The sequence below is a fragment of the Rattus rattus genome, chromosome 14, assembly GCF_011064425.1.
Source record: "Rattus rattus isolate New Zealand chromosome 14, Rrattus_CSIRO_v1, whole genome shotgun sequence".
NCBI lineage: Eukaryota > Metazoa > Chordata > Mammalia > Rodentia > Muridae > Rattus > Rattus rattus.
In genome coordinates, this window is record NC_046167.1 from 11,642,534 (window position 1) to 11,665,548 (window position 23,015).

At 46.1% G+C, this 23,015-nt stretch overlaps 1 protein-coding gene across 3 annotated transcripts in view; it reads right to left on the bottom strand.

Moving 5' to 3' along the window:
- Window positions 1–754: 754 nt before the first annotated feature.
- Camk1d (calcium/calmodulin dependent protein kinase ID) overlaps window positions 755–23,015 on the bottom strand; it is a 399,640-nt gene continuing 377,379 nt past the window's right edge. Inside the window, exons 7-11 of one of the 3 annotated variants that reach the window (XM_032884303.1) lie at window positions 16,951–17,063; window positions 14,956–15,034; window positions 5,473–5,560; window positions 3,682–3,756; window positions 755–1,278 (exon numbers count right to left, since the gene is read on the bottom strand). In XM_032884303.1, the coding sequence (XP_032740194.1) occupies window positions 1,186–1,278; window positions 3,682–3,756; window positions 5,473–5,560; window positions 14,956–15,034; window positions 16,951–17,063 (448 nt within the window). In that variant the 3' untranslated portion in view covers window positions 755–1,185. Of the gene's footprint in view, window positions 1,279–3,634; window positions 3,757–5,472; window positions 5,561–14,955; window positions 15,035–16,950; window positions 17,064–23,015 lie in introns of all 3 variants that reach the window. The other 2 variants (XM_032884302.1, XM_032884304.1) reach the window with 2 other exon arrangements.

A 23,015-nucleotide genomic window follows, 5' to 3' on the forward strand; every position in this document is an offset into this window, starting at 1 on the left:
CTCTGAGATGGGCAACATTCTGCTCCCTGGGTGTGTTTTTCCTTTCCACTTAAAACAAAAGGTTTCTTTTTGAGGCCATTTCTGTCCCCTCTCTTGGGTAATGCTCATGAGAGAACAGGGTAAAAATGTGCATGTGTGTGGTTGGGAGTGTGTGGTATAGGCCATTTGAAGGGTACTATTAGAAATGAATTTTAAAAAATTAAAAGAGATAGAGATTCGTCTTAAAAGTGCATAGCTGAGATCAGAGTTTCATCCATCATCCCCCATGAGAATTGAGGGCTGTGTGTGGTTCATTTATAAAACAAGATGGCAGTCCGTCCCTTCTGCAAGGGAGGCTCCTAAATCTTGGCACTGTGGGGATCCCGTTCCTGGAGCGCAGTTCACCTGTGGAGTTCAGGGTGCAGGAAACAAGCTTCTATCTTCTGTGGTTAGTAAACAGTTCTCAGGGGAAGCTGCCTGTAAGGTTTTCTGCAGGGTCCCTGCCAAAAACCACCTGGCGAGAAGCCAGCCCAGCGCGCAGCTGCTGGGGTGACCTCTGGAGGAAGGGACTGGGAGCGAAGGAACACAAGTAATGTGCACTCTTAGCCGCAGACACAGACTCTTGATCCTCTTAGAATTTTTAAAAAAGACCTTTTAACCCTTCTGGGAGGGGAAAACAACCTTGTAAATGTTAACGTAAAACCACCATTAAAGAGTAAATGATAGAGATCACGTGACTAACAGATCAAAAAGACACATCTCAAAAGCAAAGGAATTCCTAATGCACGACATTTACCAATACTTAAATAATCCAGTTGAAACCTTGATATTTTTTCCATGAAAAAATACACCCTAGACGGCTGCCTACACTGAGAGAGCGGAAGTGGTGGAGTTGGGGGAGGGGAGCAAGAAGGTCCATTCAGTTAGAGCTTTGCAAGATTCGTATATACAGCACCAGATCTCCTGTGATGTCAGCTCCCCTTGAGTCAGTCAGTACAGTTAGTGAGAAATGAACACATCAGAATTGCAGTATAAAATATGGCCATAAAAAAACTTCTGTCTTCCAGTCCTATGCAGGCGCACCATGCAGGGTGGGTGGGGTTTCTGATGCTGGAGCTGCTCCGGCCAGGGGCTTCTCCTTCCCCGGCCCCGCCCCCTGGGTTCCACCTCCAGAGCCAGGTCACTTGCTTCCAGTGTGCCCTGTTGTCACAGTGGTGGGCCTGGGTCTCCTCTCAGCTCCGACTCCTGCGACCCCCGACGAAGAAGAAAGGAAACTACAGAGCGTGGAAGGTGCCAGACCTGCCAGGACAGCAAACAAGAATGAAATTCACGCTCCCCTCCAAGAAGAGGCTCAAGTGTGCTGGGCTACAGGGATGAAACTTTGTATCTAATTGCTAGGTGGGCGCTGTACTCTCTCTACCCTCCACCCCTGAGCTATACAGCCAGATCCTAAACTTTCATTACCCTATAGGTAAGTCTCTGCCATGTGTTGAATTGGCTTATTCTCTGGTCCAAGTTTTGGGTCCTTTTTCTCATTATAATTATAATTGCTTTGTATTTGAAGGCAATGTATTGTGTCTGCAATGACACCTGATATCCGAGGCCCCATTTATTGAGCACTTCTTATATACTCTTTGCTGTACAGTAGGACAGCATACCACTATCTACATACTAGGCACTGGGCTGGGTGTGGATTATATAGCATCGTTATTAGACCTTTCTTTTCTCTATTTTTTTTCATTATTTTAATTTGTGTCCATATATATCATGCTCGTGAGTATGTATTAACACATATGTGTATGTGTATGTTGGGGCCAGAGGTCAATCTCAGATAGATATCTTTAGCCACACTACACCTTGTCTTTCTGTTTGTTTTTGAGACGGTTTAATGAGTCGGTTAGGCTGGCCAGCAAGCCCTGGGATCCACCTGACCGCACTCCCTGTGCTGGGATTAGGTACTCACACTGTGCCTGGCTGTTTTGCACGACTCTGGGTCAGTGGGTGACAAAGCACTTTCCCAGCTGAGAAGAACAGATTATTTCTTACACAGCTCCATGAATTGGTCATTTTTAGAATGAAGAAAAAAAGATCTGTACCCCCTTCAGGTCCAGATTTATATTCCAGGAAGCATTTTGTCTCATGGTCTCTGAAATGAGGATGGACATGACTTCCATGAAATCTCCCCAAACGCTCATGTTAGACAGTTGGGGCCTGTAGTTGCATGGTTAGTAGATCGTAAGTGGGGCATTCATCGGAGGGTGGAGTCACTGATGGGTTCAAAATTGAATTGACTATTGGGATGTGTGACCTAGCTGAGGGGAGAGGGTCACTGAAGGACATAACATTCTCCTAGATCCCTGCCCTCCTCTTTCCTTGCTGTCACGAGGCAACTCTGGACAGTAAGAACTGAAACGGTGAGCCAACAGTTCTCCTTATCCTGCAGGATGTCTCTCTCGGGTGTTTTGTCAGGCTAACAGAAAACTGACTCACAAAGCCACTGCAGTGTGCATCAGACATTGTACAGTTTTGGGAAGGGTACTTGGACACTGACAGAACCATAAGATAGTGTTAAAGCAAGAGCCACTGAGGATGCCATCGTATGGACCTTTAAAGGCACGGATAGTCAGCTGTGGTATCCCTTTCGGTCAAGGGTGATGAGAAGGCTCTGAGCTAACAAGTACAAGCGATGTGGAGGTATGCAATTGTGTCACAGAAGCTCATGGGAGAAGCCTTGAGAAAATTTAAGAACTGTGCATGAATTAAGAATGGATACCAAGATTAGGAGAGCTCCTTTTGGGGAGGAGGAGGATGCTGGGAATCAAACCCTGGACCTTCTTAACTTTGTTTCATCTTAGGTAAATGCTCTACCACTAGATGACATCATAACCTTGTATTTCTGAGATGGTTTTACTGGCTGGTCTTGAACTTGGAATCTGTCATCTTCAGAGTGCTAAGATTACTGTTGTGTGCTACGATACTCAGCCATGGGATGGCTCTTTAGCCAAGAGGGGAACCCTTTTGCTAAGTCAAAGAGGAAGGTGCATGATGCCCTTGGGTTGGGTTGGTTGGGAACCTTTAAGGCAATGGTTTTGAAGTAGAGAAGAATCATGGTCTAGTGGGAGGTTACATCTAAAGGTGGGGAGTGGAGAGAATTGCAGAGCAAGCCCTCGAGGATGCCGGATCCTTTGTAAAGAGGAAGGGTAATGGAAGAGCATCCCTACTGCTTTTCCTGCAGTAACTTGGTGCATATAAATAAATTCAAATGCTCATCATCCATATAAACACAACAAAAGCAACAATAAAGCCCAGACCGTAGAAATCGGTGCAACCAGGCCGTGAGGGCTCTACCATAGCCCTCCAGTTCATACCATACAGTCCATAAGGTGACTGAACGATGAGGCAAACCAGGAAGGAGACAGACCAAGAAGTGCCCTGGCCTTATCTTTGGTGGTGTGGTACTTGTTATCTACAAATGGAAATGACATCACCTAGCGTGGGTATTAAATGCCGATGACCTGCTAAGGTCGCCATGGACATTCAATGGGTTAGGTTTATCAGAACGTGGCGCGCGGCAAACCGTCAGTGCTCAGCTCTCTCCTGCCCAACCCGGACTCATCTCAAAAGCCCGCTGAAGAATTGCGGTTTTGCTACATACGCACAATCTTTTTGGCTGGCCAAACTGAGGTTGCTTGAGACACTTGCATTTGAGCTGTCCAGGCTGCTGCCGAGCTGTAGCCTCCGCATATGTCTCACGACAGCCGTGGCATTAAATGCTTGCTGGAAGGTAAGGAGAAGGACGAGAAGGTGGAGAGGAGGAGGAGAACAAATTACTTCAGCAGATTGGAAAACACTCTAAGATGGCTTGCTCTCGCTTATCCGGAGATCATAAACACTGCAGAGCTTCCCAGATGTTGGCAGGATGTGCTCAAAAGGAAAATTTTTGTCGTCCTTTTCAGACGTGCACAAATTTATTTAAATCTCTTCCCCATCAAAACACATCTTGGAGGTTAAAAATCCACTTGCCTCTGGCATAAACTTTTAGAACAATTTCAAAACCATAGTCTATGTAATTTGCAAAAAGGGACCTTTAGAACTAAAAGCACATATAATACTATATCTTAATGTGTACTAGAAAAGTAAAGTCTATTTTTCTGCAATTGGTACCTTGTTTTTGTTTGTTTGTTTTTTGAGGCAGGGTTTCTCTGTGTAGCTCTGGCTGTCCTGGAACTTGCTCTGTAGACCAGGCTGGCCTCGAACTCACAGAGATGCACCTGACTCTGCCTCCCAACCGCTGGGATTAAAGGTGTATGCCACCGCTGTCCAGTAGTACCTTCTTTTCTTTTCATTTTGGCAGTACTAGGGACTGAATTTAGAGCCATGCATATGCTATACAAATATACTACCAACTCTCTTTTCACTTTTGAACTATGTGAGGTTTTTATGATGCTGCCCAGGCTGGCCTTGAATTTGTTATCCTTCTGCCTCAGCCTCCTGAGTACCTGGAATTACAGGCCTGCACCACCAGGGCTGGCTCTATAATTGATGCTATTGCCCTAAGGCATTACTTCTGATAAGAAATTAAGTTAAGGGAATTTTATTTTATTTTATTTTCCTTTGTGAACCAGTGTCTCATCGTTCAGTCCTAGCTGACCTGGAATTTTACTATGCAGGCTAGGCTGGTCAAACTCACAGTGATCAGCCTTTCTCTTCCTCCCGAGTGCTGGCTTTAAAAGCGTGTACTATTGTGCTTGGCTCAACAGAACTGATTTTGTTTCTGTTGGCGCGCACAGCAAGCCAGCCAGCTTTTAATGACTGATGCCGATTAGAATACAGTTTCGGCATTCAGTAGATGATTTTGAAGTTACAATGGTTAGAATTCATCATTTTTTTTTAAACCAGGAAACACTGATGAGCTCAGCCCTGGTCTTGTGTGTCCTTTTCTTTCATCACTTTAATAAAAGGTGATTATTCAAGGTGCCAGCAACGTAAGGGAGACAGGAGAACCATGCTGTCTAAGGGATAGCAAACAGGTAAGCTCGCACACGGTTGCTCTTTGAGCCACAGACGGGAAATGCTTTACCCTTCCCTACACTGTGCGACATTCCATCTTGATCAAGAACCACTAAGATTTATGTTGTTGGAGAGGTGGCTCAGTGGTTAGGAGCACTGGCTACTCTGCCAGAGGACCTGAGTTCCATTCCCAGCACCTGCATGGTAGCTCACAACTGTGAATGCACAGACATGCACGCAGGCAAAAATACCACACATACACAACAAAATAATTTTTAAAATGTTTGGAAGGTAAATTTAAATTAACAAAACTCATCAAGTCACGTCCTGGGGATTTCCGCCTACCATCCCCACCCCCACCCCGATCCCCACCATGGGTCACTTAGAAGCACAACATGCACAAACTGGAGAATCACCTCCTCCAGAGTGGTTTAAACTCCCCGAGAATTTGGCAAACATGAGATAGGCACACCGAGGACTTACTCTCCATTTGCTCTTTGCGAAATTCTTCCGGATCTGGGCGCTGACGGATTCGTGAATGTTTTTGCTGAGGGCTGTGTCACCAGCGATCCTGAAACACAGGCAAAGAGACCTTTTCAAAAGGGCTTCTTAGGCTTGGCCACAGGGCTCCAGGCTGCTGTTCCGGGAAGCTTCATCCCACTCCGGGGAAGCTGAGACCCATGGAGGGTGGCTGGCGGCTACCCTTCTAGGCCGTTTAGATTCCCAGGTCAATTGTTCTTAAGTCCATGCACGCCCCAAAGCCAAGTCCTACAGTACCTTCTGCCTTCTACTCCCTTCCCAGGATCCTCCAGTGCCCTCTTGGTCCCTCCCTCCCTGTCTCGTGGTTTTCCTCTGTGAGCTGAGTCCCTGCAACATGAGACTCCGTGAAAGCTTGGGAACCCGAGCTCACGTCCCTTGGGTTCCCTCTTCCCTCGCTACCAGTATGAGCCCTTCAGGGCTTCTTCTCTCAGCTCTGACATTTGCTCCATAGCTGGCCCTGGCTTCCAGTGTCCTTGTAGACTCCTACCATACTGCCACCTCCAGCGACTTTAGCTCAGCTTGACTCATGTTCTAGAAAGTTCCTATGGAAAAAGCACTTGGCTCGTTGGGACCAAGTCTCATTCTGCATAGCCTTTCTTTCCCTACAGAATTGTAGGTTGATGTCGTTATGCAGAGGAACGCAGACAGGATAAAACAAGGCCTGTCATTGGATGAGAAGGAGGGGAGGCAGGAGCAGGTTTTAGCAGGCAAGGAGATGATGAGAGAGGGAGGGGAGCAGGGAGAAGGAGCTGAGAGACCACGGAGGCAGATGTTAAGATTCTTCTCTGTGCATAGGTACAGGTGGTTACGACTATTTTTAAGGGATGGGTGTGTACAGGATTTTGTGTTGTCTAGATGGGCAAATTATATCTTATCAATTGGATCAGAGGATATTGTGTGCCATGTTCTTTCATGTGGCGACTTAATTGAGTTCTGGAGAGTGTAGAGTGATGGGACACACCAGGCTCGCCACGGAGTTGGGATGTGTACGCCTGGCGTGGTAACAACCTGCCAAGGGAGCTATGAGCGAGGGCAGGGTGGCCTGGCAGGGTGCCGCGCTAGAATGGCTCACAGATCAACCACCCAGGTCAGAGGAGCCCGGGAGAGAGAGTGCAGTACATGGAGGAACAGGACACGTGCCTTTTTTTACTTTTACTGCAACATAGAATTGCCTATAGTCCAGAAACTAGATTGAGTCTGTGTAAGGTTAATATCCCAGCTCAAAGCAGCCTCCTCCTGCATCCCTCTCTACCCAGAAGGGCTCAAAGGATGCTCAGAGATGGACCAAAATGAACCACATTTCTACTTTGAGCATCTCCCAGTTGCTTCCCTTCCCCAGGCACACATCAGTGAGACAGAAACAGCATCTATGAGTGAGCAAATGCAAAACCAAAACAAAACAAACAAAACAAAACAAAACAGCCCCGAGAACAAGCAGGTTCTGGGTCCTTGAGGCATCTTAACAAAGATTTCTTTCTTTCCGAGCTCATAGGGATGCTTCCTTCTGTGCCAGTACTGTGTGTGTGTGTGTGTGTGTGTGTATTTGTATGTGCATATGTGTGTGTGAGTGTGTGTGTATATATGTGTATATGCGTGTATGTGTGAGTGTGGGTGTGAGTGTGTGTATATATGTGTGAGTGTGTGTGTATGTGTGTGTATGTGTGTGTGTGTGTGTGTGTGTGTGTGTGTGTATATGTGTATGTGTGTGTGTATGTGTATGTGTATGTGTATGTGTATGTGTGTGTGAGTGTGTGTGTGTATGTGTGTGTGAGTATGTGAGTGTGTGTGTGTGTATGTGTGTGTGTGTATGTGAGTGTGTGTGTGTGTATGTGTGTGTGTGTGTGTGAGTGTGTGTGTATGTATGTGTGTATGTGTATATGTGTGTATGTATGTGTGTGTGTATTTATGTGTATGTGTATGTATGTGTATGTGTGTGTGAGTGTGTGTGTATGTGTGTATGAGTGTATATGTGTGTATGTGTGTGTGTATGTATGTGTGTATGTATGTGTGTATGTATGTATAGTGTGTGTGAGTGTGTGTGTATGTATGTGTGTATATATGTGTGTATGTGTACATGTATGTATATATGTGTGAGTGTGTGTATGTGTGTGTTTTTGTGTGTATATGTGTGTATGTGTGTGTATGTCTATGTGTATAAGTATGTGTATGTGTGTATGTGTGTGTACACACACGCATGTATGTGGAGGCCAGAGGTTAACCTTGAGTAGAATTTCTTAGGGGCTTTTTAGGTTTTTGTTTTCAAAGACAATATCTCTCACTTCATTCTTGGGCTCGTCAATTAGGCTACACTAGCGGGCCACCAAGCCCAGAGACCTTCCCGTCTCTTTCTGCAGCAGTGGCATTTCAGCATATACCACTATGTCTGCCAGGTCCTCATGCTTGAGCAACAAGCACTTTCTGAGCTGAGATATTTCCGTCAGCGTCCTCCTCTACCATTTTTAACAGATCTGGTCTCAGAGAGTGATGTTAATTCCAGCGAATCAGTGGCCATCCTTGTTCTTGGAAACAACTGGGCCAAAATGATAGGAGGTAGACTGAGTATTTCTGCAGGCCAGAGCTGGCTCCAAACTCAAACAGCCTGGGGAAGTGGGGGTGGAGGTGACTCAAAGACTTGACTGCCGCATGCTTCTCAGTAGCCCGGTCCCCAACACCCCGAGTCCGGTCTGCTGCCTGTGTGCTGCTTCTCATGCCTCCTGGGTGGGTTATCACAGGCCAAGATGTGAGGACAGTGCTAACTCCGTGTTATTTTAGGGCTGTTTTTTGCTCACTTCCCATGGCCTTCCGCTGTGCTGTGTATGGGACAGCATCTAGCTGACAGCAGGTGGCTCAGTGGTCCTGCTAGGCAGTGCTGAAGTCTAAGTGTGCCGTTTGCTCTCTGGACAGCCACGGCTATGCAAGGGGAGAGTCTCGCAGCGTTGGAGGATTCTTCAGGTCAGTCATTAGGAGTTTGTTGGGGCTTCTCTTTTCTATGTTGGGCAAGAATGAACCTCTTTGTAACAATAAGTCCTAATAAAAACCGCAGGGTTTGATGAATGCTCTAGTATTTCTAGTCTTACGTTAGAATGCTCCATCGTTTCTTATCTGTTTCTGATATTTCTCTTCTGACTCTCCTCTATTTTGGAACCTAGTGCTTTTCCATCATCATTTTATACTTCCATGATTATTTTATAATCTTTCAAAGTCAACATTTTTCAAAATCCAGCTCCAAATCAGGGCCTACTATTCATAAGCAGTTAGGCACTATTTGTTCACACCACTCATTGGTATTAGGCAAAGTAACGCCTCCATAGAGAGAACAATCACTTTGTGTGCGGGCGCGTGTGCACATGTACACAGAAGCCAGAAGTCAACACAGCTGGCTTCTTGACTTTCTATCTCAGTTTTTGAAACAACGTCTTTCATCTCTGGGATGTTCCTGTCTTTACTTCCCCAGCACCCAGATTATAGGAAGGTAAAGACCTGACAGGGATTTATAGTGCTGAGGGATTGAACTCAAGCCTCATGCTGGTGTGTGTGTGTGTGTGCGAGTGTGTGTGTGTGTGTGTGTGTGTGTGTGTGTGTGTGTGTTTGAGTGTGTGTGAGTGTGAGTGTGTGTGTGTGTGAGTGTGTTTGTGTGAGTGTGAGTGTGTGTGAGTGTGTGTGTGTGTGTGTGTGTGTGTGAGTGTGTGTGAGTGTGTGTGAGTGTGTGTGAGTGTGTGTGAGTGTGTGAGTGTGTGAGTGTGTGTGAGTGTGTGAATGTGTGTGTGAGTGTATGTGTGTGAGTGAGTGTATGTGTATGTGAGTGAGTGTATATGTGAGTGTGTGTGTGTGAACATGTGTGAGTGAGTATGTGAGTGTGTATGTGTGTGTGTGTGTGTGTGTGTGTGTTTGTGTGTTTCAGACACATTTCCTCTCTCTGGTTCTGCCACTTGGTCAAACTGGGTTTGGTGATATCTGGTGTACTTCCCAACCATAGTTTCTTGGACTACTTCCAATTCCCATGGCCAAGAAGAATGAACGGATCTGGGAATCTTTACAGAAAGATGGAGTCTCAATCAATATTCAGGGGTATGATGGTTAATTTTACAAGCCAACTTGGTTGAAATAGGTCACCCTAATATTTGAACATATGCTAGTTTCTATGCTCTGGTGAAAACATTTCTTAGATGATATTAGTAGCCTTTAATTAATTACATCACACTGGCGGGCCTTATCCATCAGCTGTAGGGATCAATTAGGGGGAAAAAGCAAGAGAGTCTGTCTTAAGATTCCAGCAGTTACATTCACTGCTCCCTCAGTCTCTCCGCACAGTTTGGATTTCCTAGACCCCACAATTATACAAACAATTGTCTTAATCCCTTAAAATAAACATCTCTCAGGCTGGTTGCCTTAATTTGCTTGCCAATCAAGCCAGAGATAAACATTCAGGGCAATCTGACCCAGAAAAGAACTTCGCAAGTGCTGTTGCAAAACAGAGGTGAACTCCTATCCTATCGTTTGCCAGTTCCTGCACTCTGGCCACCATGGGCAGCATGCATGTTCCTTATAAGGTACCAGCAGGGAAAGAGGCGAAACCCCAAATGGGAGTAGGCTTAGAAATAGCTGGTAAATGGCACAGACTAGCTTCCTCAAGAGCCACTTTAGCAAGAGCCCTATTCTGTCTGGAGTGGCCTGTTCTGAGGTCCCAAGGGCTCTCCTCACCCTGGGTGGCTCAGCTAAGAGAGATGAACAAGCTGGAATAACATGAAACTGGGAGTAATGAGTGTGTCAGGAGCAAGGCTTTGAGAGCACAAAGCTGGTAGGGCTCCACTGCAGGCAGCCCCCATCTCCCGCCAGCTCCCAGCTGGACACGCTCATTTTCCTTTGCCTGCCTGGCTAATTTTACCTTGTGGAGACAAGCACCACACTAATGCAGGGCAAATATGGGTCTTGGGTGATGCCTGTGTCATTATTTCCTGCTGTCTGGCTTCCTGAGAATTTGAAGTATACAGTAAAGGTGGGAGACCTTGCCATGAGCCTTCTGATTAGGAGACCCCAGGTGGCACAGCTCCTGGGCTTCTAAGGATGACTTTAAATCTTTGGCCTTCACTTGACTTCTCTTCTTCGGTGTGTAGCTACCCTGGCTCTCAAATCCCATCATGGCTTGTTCACCTTGCCCAAATCTGATTCATCTCATGTAAGCCATACTCTCCTACTTCCCACCCCAAGCGCCTCTCACGGCCGCCTCCTCTCTGCTCTGCACCTTCCCACCCCACACCCAAGACCCTACCTTCCCTTCCCTGACCTTCTATCTTGTAACCAGATGGGGCTTAATGAATGTAAAACTATTCCACCTGTGAAACGAGAATCAGCTAGGTTATCATTTGAAGATCAGTCTAGTCAACTCAGAAAAGATCATGCGTCAATTAAAAAACAAACAAAAAAACAAAAACCCCAACAGGTTAGGGATATCGTTTGGAGGTAGGTCACTTGCTTAGCACACTGGAAACCCTAGGTTCACTTTTAAGTAGCAGAAAATCTAGATAGCAATAGTAGCAGCAACAACAAATATGTAAATGAAGATCTTATTACCTTGTCTAAACCACATCAAGACAATGTTATAGGACACCAATGTTAAATGTTATAGGATACCAATAAAAAACTAAGAGTTCATATAGGTCACCGATATGTCAGGTGCTAGGTGGTCTTGTCTGTTACATGTACTATCTTAATTAGTCCCTTGAAAATCCCTCCAGAGTATGCATTATCATGTATGGTCTGGATCCTATGGGGGGATGGCTGAAGGGTTCAACGTTTAACTGCCCAGGTAGTAAGAGATGACACCAGGCCAGATCCCCACTAATCCTCACCCTTGCTCCTCAATTCATTTCCTGCCTGTCTCCTCTTACTCTACAATATCAAGGGACACCAAGTGCTGTGGTTCAATCCTGGACATTCGGTGTTTGGAAATATTCTGGGCCCAGGTTACTCATCTTGCTTGGAGCTCAGCCCCATCCCATGGGCTGGCCAGCAACCATCTTCCAGTCAAAAACATAGCTTGAGGCCAGATCCAGTTGGGACAACTCTACTCTCCTGAAGTCCCAAGAAAGAGACGTTGGCTTGGTTTTTTCCAAAAAGAGAGAAGACTAGCTTTTTCCATCATGGTGAGGGAAGGAACTCAGGAGGCTTCACTCCTCCTTGAGGAAGGGGAGACATTTTCTTCAGTGGTGTATCCACTGGGAAGGTGCCCATGTAAATAACTCCTCATCCACAATTATGTAAGCAGACCTAACTAAACTTGTTATCTCCCCCCACACACACACGCACACGCACACATACATACACAGGCACATACACACAGGCACACATGCATGCACTGTGTATGTGACAAGGCTGTAGAAAGGGAACTAGTGTGAAGAAGACCAGAGGGAGAGAAGGGGACAAGGACAGGTACTAGGGGTGAATGTGATCAGAGCACATTATGCTCACATATGAAATGCCATGGTGAAGCTTATTATTACACATAATTAATATATTCTAACGAAGCCTTTGTTACAGAGCCGGAGAGTTGGTTCAGTAGTTAAGAGCACACATTGCTCCTGCAGAGGACCTGGGTTCGGTTCCCAGGTGGAATCATAACTGTCTGTAAATCCAGCTCCACGTGGATCTCATGTGAAAGTATACACGTATGCAGATCCACACGCATACATATAATAAAAACAACAAATCTTTTAAAAGTTTAAATACTTTTTTAAAGGGACAGAGCAAACTTTAAGCTGTCTTCTACACTTTCTACAGAGTAGGGATATATTATTGGAGGAGCACGAGAAAGCCAGGCAGCTCTCTCCCTCTCTGTAAGATAATCTCAAAAGTCTGATGCCTTTAAAGGCCTATCATGTATGACATAAAGGAAAATTACTGTGTTGTCATCATATACATGGATCCACTACCCGAGGTTCCTAAGTGTCATCATATACATAGACCCACTATCTGAAGTTATTAAATGTCATCATATACATAGACCCACTGTCTGAGGTTCCTAAGTGTCATCATATACATAGACCCACTATCTGAAGTTATTAAATGTCATCATATACATAGACCCACTGTCTGAGGTTACTAAGACACACCTCAGTGACATCCAATCAGAAACATTCACCTTTCCTACTCTCTGTTGTTGTCCATCTTCTTCACACAATGGAGAGCATTCACCATGGAGTCTGACCTTTCTGCCTAGAGCCCAGGTTTTACCATTAGCTGGCTGTGGTCTTTACTCAGTTGCTATTTCCTTATCTCTGAAGTGAACAAAAAGCCTCCCTCCCAGGGTTATTGTAGAGAAAAAAAAAAAAAAAAAGGAGGGAATACTTTAAAGCCATCCCCAGAGTTCCTGGAACACAAAAGAGACTCAACAAAAGCAGAGCGGGAGTGTTGAATTAAAATGCTGTGAAACTGGGTTAGCTCTGTGCTTCTAAGTCGGTCCCCTGCAGAGGGTTAATGGCCTGGGGGAAGTGCTGTGGGAGAGGATGTCCAAATACAGGACTGCTCTCAAAGTGCTCCTTAGGAGACCTCCTGAATTAAGGTCCAGCTCCATTCTCCATGTGTGTGAGGGTACGGATGAGTGTGTGCGGATGTGTATGTGCATGTGTACACGTGCACGTGTATACACATGCGAATGTATGCTGGGGGAGTAAGCCAAGGCCTTGTACATACTAAGGAAGGGATCTACCACTGAGACCCCACCCCCATGTCCTCTGTGTTTGCTATACTGGGCACTATAGTTTACATGTTATGAGAGATAGAGTTTTAAACTAGCTCAAAACTCAGCAACAGGATCTGACTCAGGAAGACAGATGGTTAAAAATGCAGGAGGACTGGTGCAGACTCACTGACCCTCCGGTTGTCACCAGACGTGGGTAAATGAGTAATGGGTTCTGTTCTGCCCCTGTGATGTTTGTTCAAGCCTCCATTGTGCCCTACAGATAATGTTCCAGCCATTGTGTCCTGCGGATAGTATTCCAGGAAACCGGGGCTGAAGCCTAACCAGATGTGTATCAGATGCAGATGCTTTGTCAACTCTGACAAACATTTACCCTAAAGGACAGGAATCAAGATCTGTTCTCGGGAGAATGAGGGCTTGACCTTTCCCCTGATTTAAACCCTAGAGTCTTAAGAACAATCCTGTGACTTTGAGAGTTTCCCCTTGTGACATTTTTGGTATTTCCTTTTGACGTCCCCTCATCTCCTGGGGCTTGTGACTTCTTCCTTTAAATAGCCCTTCTCCCAGCCACTCAGGGTCGACGCCTCTGTCTCCTGCGTGGGATACGTGTCGACCCGGAGCTCCGTATTAAACCTCGCCTCTGCTTATTGCATCAAGATTGGTCTCTCGTGTGTCTGGGGTCCGAGACTTCCCGAGACTTGAGTGAGGGTCTCCCTTTGGGGATCTTTCAGTTAAACATGTTCAAAGGTCTCTGTGCTAAGAGTTTAGTTCTTAGCTTAGTGTTATTATTGGGAGGTGATGAAATGTTCATGAGGTTGGACTTGGTGGAAGATTTTCAGGTCATGGAGGAGCCTTTGAAAAGACTACGACGTACTGTTATCTTCCTCTTGTTTCCTGACTACCAGGAGGTGGGCTTCTTGCTCCACTGTGGATTCCCACTGCTCGCCGGAGGCCCCGCCCCCACCCACCACCCAGAACCTCCAAAGCTGTGAGTCACAAGAGACCTTCTGTCCTCTTACGTTGACCTTAGGTGTTTCATTATAGCAACAGAAACCTCACTAGCCCACTTGTTATCTTTTTCTACTCGAGTATTTGTTTCCAGGCGGATGCTCATGGACGTGTCTGGAAGGAAGCAGACATTTGCTCTGTCTGGATGTATGACTCTTTATGTGCCTTAGCGCCCACCTTACATTAAGTCAGTACATTAGCGATGCTACTCTTGATTAAAAGTGAGAAAGCTGAGACTTAGCGAGCCAAGGGTAAACCCAACATGACACTAGCTGTCAGCGAATGTGGGTTCCAACCTCATGATGTACACACAGAGATAACGTGTGGGATGTCATAGATCACCATCGAGTCTCTTTACAGTTAAAGATGCGCTAACTAGAAAAAGGAATCACCCAAGAGAGAAAGGATATATATCTACTGCCAAGCAATAGAGTCCATCCGATCCTAATGCCTCATTGGACATTTTCCTTTGGCAAAAGCGAATCTCAGAACCATCTATAAGATGAAAATCTACCTGACATTTAATATCTTTCTGAGTATATCCAAGACTGCATCCTGAGTGCATCAAAATGTGCAAACCCTGGCTTGGGGGATGAGGAAACCAGGGTGTGATGGAGTGAGCGCCTGGTGTTTTCATGAATACGAAGAGTCAAGAAGAGTCGATAGACAGTCTGCTTTGGGGGCGGAGGGAGGCACGGCCTCACAAAGGCCTTCTTTCTTACCATGGGTGTCGAGCTGCCTGCTCACAGGTGTATCTTTTATTTGGGTCTTTCTCCATCAGATTCCGAATGAAGTCTTTTGCTGTTCGAAAAGAAAGCAGGGGAAATGGAATCACTTTGAGGTTTGAAATACGACGACTGGACACCCTTGTGTTTTAAGCTTGTGTTCCATTAAAAATACGAGATGGGCTTTTTACCATCCCTCTTGTAACTTGAACACAAAAGTCACTCAGATAAAAGCAGAGCCCCGGCTGGCACTCCACGGGGGACCCAGTGAACCAGGGGGTGGCAGAGCCAGGCTGGGACCCTGACTTCTGGTTCTAAGTTCTTTTCTGTTAGCTACTAAGGGTGCCTTTGGTTTAGAGAATAAAGGAAGTAATCTTCATAATTGCAGGCCTCTCCCGTTCACCACTGCCTTAGAGAGACGCTTTGGGGACATCCCCTGAATATGTGATAGACATCACTGGTTCCAGTAAGCTCACTGAGGAGCTATAAAGCCACCAGGTCATGGTACTATGTGTTGGGAGCACCCAGAGGAGCATCTGCATTACACTTTGAGCTGTTACCCCAGAGAGTTAGAAGTGAGAAGCAACAGCTAGATGTATCCTTGGGCTTGGTCACCATGGACAGGGCAAAGCTCAGAGTGGGGAGGGTGGGAGGTGGGGTGGTGGGGTGGAGGGGTGTGGGGAGGGGCAGCAGGTAGAATGGGAGGGACAGGCCCACAGATCCCAAAGCTGATACGATATGCAGGCTTGGACCCTGCTGCCCTGTAAGGCATGGTAGCTTGCTGCACATGGGTCTCGCTTCTGGAGGAAACCTCTGGCTTCTAAACTCAGAAGTCCAATATTCCTTTAGAACCTGTAGGATGGTATCCTGGACCCAGGATTTGGAAGGTTGAGGAATAGGGCAAGGGGATTCCAATTAGGAGCAAATTACATAAATAATAAAAGTCATCTGGGTAACCAGATAAACAGAGGGGGCCATTCACCTCCCTTCCTCCTTCTATGGTTCTCACCATTTCACCTAGGCTCATCTTTGGCCTTTATCCTATGGAAAGGTTGATGAGCATCTCTGAAGTATTTCCGTGTGGTACACTGTGGCCCAAACATGGGCTCTAGACAATAAAATCACGACCTCAGCCAAGAAAGCTCCAACCACGACTGGTCTATGCAAAGATGTTTTATCAAGGACATGTGACTTCAAAAATACGGTCTTGTCATAAAAAAGTGGGCCCCAGGAAAACTGGGGTTTATGATCCCAGCTCTGCTATATACCGACTCCATAAACTGAAGCAGGTTATTTTATTTACCTCTGGAGCCTTAGTTTCTATTATCAGTCACATATAAATAATATAAATGTCCATTTCTTGGGCCATCCTGAGGATTGGGTGTGTGAGCACATGTCTGGACTTCTGACAGCTCCTACTTGGTACCCATCCAGTGCCAGCCAATAATATTTCACCATCCAAGCACTCATATCAGAAAGAGGTAGATGAGCGAGTCCACATCCCTCGGCTTTATGTAGCAAGCCCATCCCCCAAGTCAAGCCCAAAGGTGCAGCTCGCAAAGCTTCCCCACAGACTGAATGCTTGTGGAGACCACATCTCTTTTGTTGAGATCCTTACTCCCATGATGAGGGCATCTGAAGTAGACCTGTGGGAAGTGTTTAGGGTCCTGTAGGCAGTGCTCTCCCAAAGACAGGAGGTGTGTTCTTATGAAAGAGACCCAGAAGTCCTTGCCTCCCCTCATGTGCAAACACACCAGAAGACGGCTGCCTATGAATTAGAAAGCAGGCCCTCATCAGACATGCAGTGGTCTTGACCCAGTACTTCCAGCCTTCAGAATTGTACAAAGTGAATGTTTGGTATTTAAGTCACACAGCCTGTGGTATTTTATTACAGTAACCCCAGTAGAAGAAGACAGAAATCATCAAAGTTCAAGCCCCAGGGTCCTTGAACCTCTATGTTGGGTCAGGATATAAAGGCCATGGGACACCCACCAGAGTCGGAGATGTCATCCCAGTAGGGGGAATCAAACTCATATTCTGCCTTGAGGATCTGTTCAAACAGCTTCGAGTCATTTTCATCATAAAAAGGAGGGTAACCACAGAGCCTGCAAGACAAGAGTGAGTAAGACGTGAGAGTGTGCACAGCCATTATGCTGGGTCTACACTTGGTCTGGAAGGAGAACATGAACCATCAATCAAATTAAGGGAACCCACACTGAGTGGGCTGAAGTTAAATCTTATCACGGGAGCCATATCCTCTATACATTAGCACGCCAACAGAAGCAAAAATATGACTTCCTAAGCAGCAAAACGATCAACCCCCATTGTGACCAGTGGTGCGCATAAGTCTACCGTATTTTTATTAGTGTGTGTGTATGATGTGTTTGTAAGGGCACACATGTGCCACAGTGAGTGTGTGTGGTAGTTACAGGATAACAATTTGGTACTGCTTCCTACCTTCCACCTTTCTAAGGTTTCTAGGGGTGGAACGAAGGCCACCAGATTCACACAACAAACACTTTTATCCACTGAACCACTCTCCCACCCTCTGTAACATTTTGCACGGCATTCACTAGAATCCCATCAACCGTAGAAAATCAGCAGGCAATATTCCCATGTATGGATATTGTTAGTCATGTCTGTGACATTTTCCTCAGCTAACAGGCCAGTGAAAGGAACAAACAAAAAGCATTTCTGGACGCCTTCAGGTTCATTCTATTTAGGAGAATCGCTAAAGGAGGAAGAAGAAGGAGGAGGAATAGGAGGAGTAGGAGGAGGAAGAAGAGGAAGAGGAGGAGGAAGAGGAGGAGGAAGAGGAAGAGGAGGAGGAAGAGGAGGAGGAAGAGGAGGAGGAGGAAGAGGAGGAGGAAGAGGAGGAGGAGGAAGAGGAGGAGGAGGAGGAGGAGGAGGAGGAGGAAGAGGAGGAAGAGGAGGAGGAGGAGGAGGAGGAGGAGGAAGAGGAGGAGGAAGAGGAAGAGGAGGAGGAGGAAGAAGGAGGAGAAGGAGGAGGAGGAGGAAGAGGAGGAGGAGATTTTATAACCCAGATACCACGTTGCTAGAATGCATCTTATCGGCCCACCAAATGGGAACCAGAAATGCTACCATTTTGCCCATGAGAAGCTTCAGTCAACATCCACAGGAGGCAGCTCGAGTCACCACCTTGTAGAATCACAACACCCTAGTCAAGGTGCCACTGGGGTCATTTCTCAGACAACCTCTCAATGGCCCAACTAAGATGCTGCTAGCAATAAATTAGAATTCTGGAGAGACCAAGGGTCATTTGATAACCATGGCAAGAGCTGTCATATCAATTAAATTCAACCACCGCGAGTCAGTAGTCATTGACACTGGAGATTCTGGGGGCTGACCATGCAGCACAGAGGGAGAGCACATACTTAGCAACTGAGAAAGTAATAAACAAAATACACATAAATTAAAATTTAGAAAGTCACACTTCCTCTTTCCAGTCCTGCCCTCAGTTCTAATGCTCCCTTTACTACCAGTAAATCCTTCCACACCAGTATATACTTCCATGTATATATTGGTCTTTGGCGACATGGTCCTGTGACACCTCTCTTCTAGGTTGTTTGATCAGTTAAAACACTTAGGAAAGACCCACGACTTGCCCGGAGCCCATTGTGGGGCTGGGGTGGAGGGACCATACAGCCTGAAAGGTGGGGTCAAGGCAGTGAGTGACCCCAGAGCAGGAGCAAGCACTACTTGGCTCTAGAAGACCCAAGAGCAAAATTCTATGTTGCAGATCTGACTTCTGGGGCCAGAATGCAGCATCCATGTGGGAGGCCTGACCCCAGACTGAGGCCTGACCCCAAGCCAAGCTTCTTCTTCTCACACAGTTCAATATTATTCCAAACATAGCAACAGCCTCGAGACCAGTTTAATGAGAACGAATGAGCAGGCATCTGTAGACTGTAGGTCTGTAGGGATTAGGCTGTTGGTTCCTAACAAACACGATACATAAAGGTCCAGCCATTTTTCACTTGTCCCGCCAACGGTGGCACAGCTGCAGCTGGCTGCAGAAGAGAAAGGTGTGTGTGTGTGTGTGTGTGTGTGTGTGTGTGTGTGTGAGAGAGAGAGAGAGAGAGAGAGACAGAGACAGAGACAGAGACAGAGAGACAGAGACAGAGAGAGACAGAGAGAGAGACAGACAGAGAAAAGACAGAGAGAAAAGACAGAGACAGAGACAGAGACAGTTGTCAAGGCCAAGATGATTCTACCTCATCTAACTCACAAGCGTGTTTTAGAGGAGGGATTGCCTGTTGGAAAATTTCATTTGTAAAGATCTGCTGTGGTAGGCAAAACGAAGCAGCCAGCGCCTCGGAACCCATCAAGTGCATACTTCACTTCCCAGGGAAACCCTGGGGCCACAGAGGGATGGATATGTAACTGTTTCCCACAGCGAGGACTTGGGAAAAATTAAATGTTTGCATTAGGAAAAGCCGACAGAGCAAAAATGTTAGCTTGTCTTGGAAAAAGCTGACATGTTGGTTATGTGAGCTTTTTGTTTGTTAACAAGTGTGTTTTGCTCTACGGTCTGGCTTTCTTCCTAAGGGAAAAACATGCTAAAATTTTTTCAAGAAGGATTTCTTCTCGTGCCAGTGTTCTTGATGTACATTCCAATTGCTTTTCATCTTAGATTTATTTCCTTTCATAGAGGACTGTTCGTGCAGGTGTTCTGAGGACCCAGGAGGAGGAAATGAATCTATCTTGGGGCCTGAGTTAAAATTAAGAAAGAGAGAGTTGAGGACATGCCTTGGTGAGTAAAGTGCTTGTCACGCAAGCATGGTGATCTAAGTTTGAATCCCTGGAACCCTCATAAAAGCTGGACACAGAAGCCTGCCTGTAACCCCAGTACCCCAGGCTTCCTGTGGACAAATACCAGAGGCTCTACTGCGCTCTGCCACTTCCCAGATGTCTTCCATTAGCCCTTGTAGGGTGCGTCTGGGACAAGGCTGATCGTGAATGAAGGAGGACAGCATTGTGGAGCTCAGTGGGCCAGAGGATGAGGACCACAGCTGAGTCTCTGAAGGAGGAACGGAATTGGAGATGGGTGTCTACTGCCCTAGGCCTCATTATTTTGCCTCATGGGCATACGTTCCTAGAAAGAGGGCTGTTTTGCTTCTCCTGGGAAAATGTTCTATTAGATCTAGACCCAGTCCTGGCAACCCATGCCTCCCCTCAACTCTCTATATCTAGGGGTGTTTGTAGCCCAGCAGCAATAAAGTCCAGGGTAACAAAGATAACACTTCCCCCTAGTATAGTTTTTATAGCATGTGCATTTTTTAAAAAAGATTTATTTATGCTATTCATGTGACACTGTAGCTGTCCTCAGACACATCAGAAGAGGGCATCAGATCCCATTAGAGAAGGCTATGAGCCACCATGTGGTTGCTGGGAATTGAACTCAGGACCTCTGGAAGGACAGTCAGTGTTCTTAACCATTTCTTCAGCCCCCTAGCATGTACATTTAAAAGAGAACCAGTTAGCAGTACACAAGATCAGGACTCAAGCCTAATCCTTCTGTCCGGTCAAAGTTCTTTTCTCTTGGCCTTCATCAGTAAAGGAGAAGACTTGAGAACTGAACCTTTTACTTCAGCTTTCAAACTCTCTCTGTAGGTCAGTTGGCTTGTACCCACCCAACACCTTCACCTGGAAGAAGCACTCTAGAATGTGACTCTACCTTTCCACGTTCCTCCCCTATCTCATTCTTTCCAGGGTGTGTTCACCAAGATGCTGCAGGCTAATTTCCTGCATATAGAACACTTACTGTATCAGGGCTGATAGAATATTATACACTTTGTCTGGGTTGCCCCTTGCTTGGCTCTGCCATGCCCTTGAAAACTAGGAGTATAAGATTAAGATCTGACTTGTCTCTGGCAAGGGACCCCATAGCATGCGGTTGCTACAGGGGACAGGGCTCCATGATGTCATATCTTCTCTGGGCATAGCTCTGATCTGTCCACATGTATCTAGAACACGACTTTCTCTTTGCTTCTAGATTGTGAGGGTCTGGGCTAGGGTGTACCTGGAGGGTGTGTCAGATAGATGGCTTGGGCACATGGCTATGCTCTGGAAGAAGGGACTGCCTTGTTGGCTGTGGAGCTTCCATGGCTGGGCTTGTAAGCAGAGACAAAGGTTCATGATACAGGAGAGCTTACCGTTGCTCTACTCCAGAAGAACAGGGAGATCTCAAAATACCCACTCAACATGCCCCTTCCTGGACACCCCTCTTGCAGAGGAGTTAGAACAGCCCTACTCCAGGCTAGGAGAACCTAATGCACGAGCCCACCTCCGATGGCAAATGTCTGATTTGGGGAGACTAGAGTGTGGCTTAGGCTTTCCAAATGGCGCTCCTGCCCATAGACCCTGACTGGTAAGAAGGTTTTCCATGGAGAAGGATGGTCACATAAATGGATGTGAAAATCAGTGATGAGTAGCCAGCTGTGGCTGATCTGACAGCACGACATTTCCCTTGGAAACTGAAATGCTATAGTAACATAGAAGCTCCCATCAAGACACCCATGACCTCAACATAGTCATTATCCCAGGTTAAGTTATAGTCTTTGGACTGTTTACTCTTGGTCATGGATCTACATACCTGGAAAAGAGAATGTCTGCCAACGGGATGTCCAAGTCACAGCCAGTAGTTACTTCTTTGTCCCTTTGTTTCCACAGCCCACCTGTGTTTTGGATTATCTCTTATACCCCTTAAATTATGTACTTTAGGGTCTGTTGCTCTATATACCTTTCTTTTTTTTTTAAATGTTTATTTATTTATTTATTTATTTATTTTAAATTTGAGTATTTCTTATTTACATTTCGAGTGTTATTCCCTTTCCCGGTTTCCGGGCCAACATCCCCCTAATCCCTCCCCCTCCCCTTCTTTTTAGGTGTTCCCCTCCCCATCCTCCCCCCATTGCCGCCCTTCCCCCAACAATCACGTTCAGTCTTAGCAGGACCCAGAGCTTCCCCTTACACTGATGATCTTACTAGGATATTCAATGCTACCTATGAGGTCAGAATCCAGAGTCAATCCATGTATAGTCTTTAGGTAGTGGCTTAGTCCCTGGAAGCTCTGGTTGCTTGGCATTGTTGTTCACATGGGGTCTCGAGCCCCTTCAAGCTCTTCCAGTTCTTTCTCTGCTTCCTTCATTGGGGGTCCTGTTCTCAGTTCAGTGGTTTGCTGCTGGCATTCGCCTCTGTATTTGTTGTATTCTTGCTGTGTCTCTTAGGAGAGATCTACATGCGGTTCCTGTCTGCCTGCACTTCTTTGCTTCATCCATCTTGTCTAATTGGGTGGCTGTATATGTATGGGCCACATGTGGGGCAGGCTCTGAATGGGTGTTCCTTCTGTCCCTGTTTTAATCTTTGCCTCTCTATTCCCTGCCAAGGGTATTCTTGTTCCCCTTTTAAAAAAGGAGTGAAGCATTCACATTTTGATCATCTGTCTTGAGTTTCATGTGTTCTAGGCATCTAGGGTAGAGATGGCTACTGAGAAGTCAGAAAGAAGTGGGGATCAGAAGTGGAGGGGGGACAGAACCAGCCATACCTGATGTTTGCCCATGCAGGGGGCTGATTTAAATTTTTTAATGTACTTTACATTCTTGTGGTAAGAGCACTTTACGTGAGAGCTTCTTTCTTAATATTTAAGGGAATGACAAAGCTTTGTAGATTGTGTCTTTTTGGGTATAACAGTGCTTCCCTGTAGTGATTTGAATATAAAATGTCCCCCAGAGGCACATATGTTTGAACAGTTGGCTCCCAGCTGGTGGTGCCATTTGGAAAGTTCTGGTACCTTTAGGGATAGAGCTTCATTGAAGGAAGAGGCTCACTGGGGTTGGGTCTTGAAGTTTTATAGTCTGGCCCTATTTCCTCTCTGGTTCTTTGTTTCCTGACTGAAATATAATATGACTAGCTACTCACTCCCCTGTCACCAATACCTTCTCCAAACTGTAAGCCCAAACAAACCCATCCTCCTTTAATGTCTTCTTGTCAGCTATTTGGCCACAGCAACAAGATCGATATATTCCCCAAGAGGC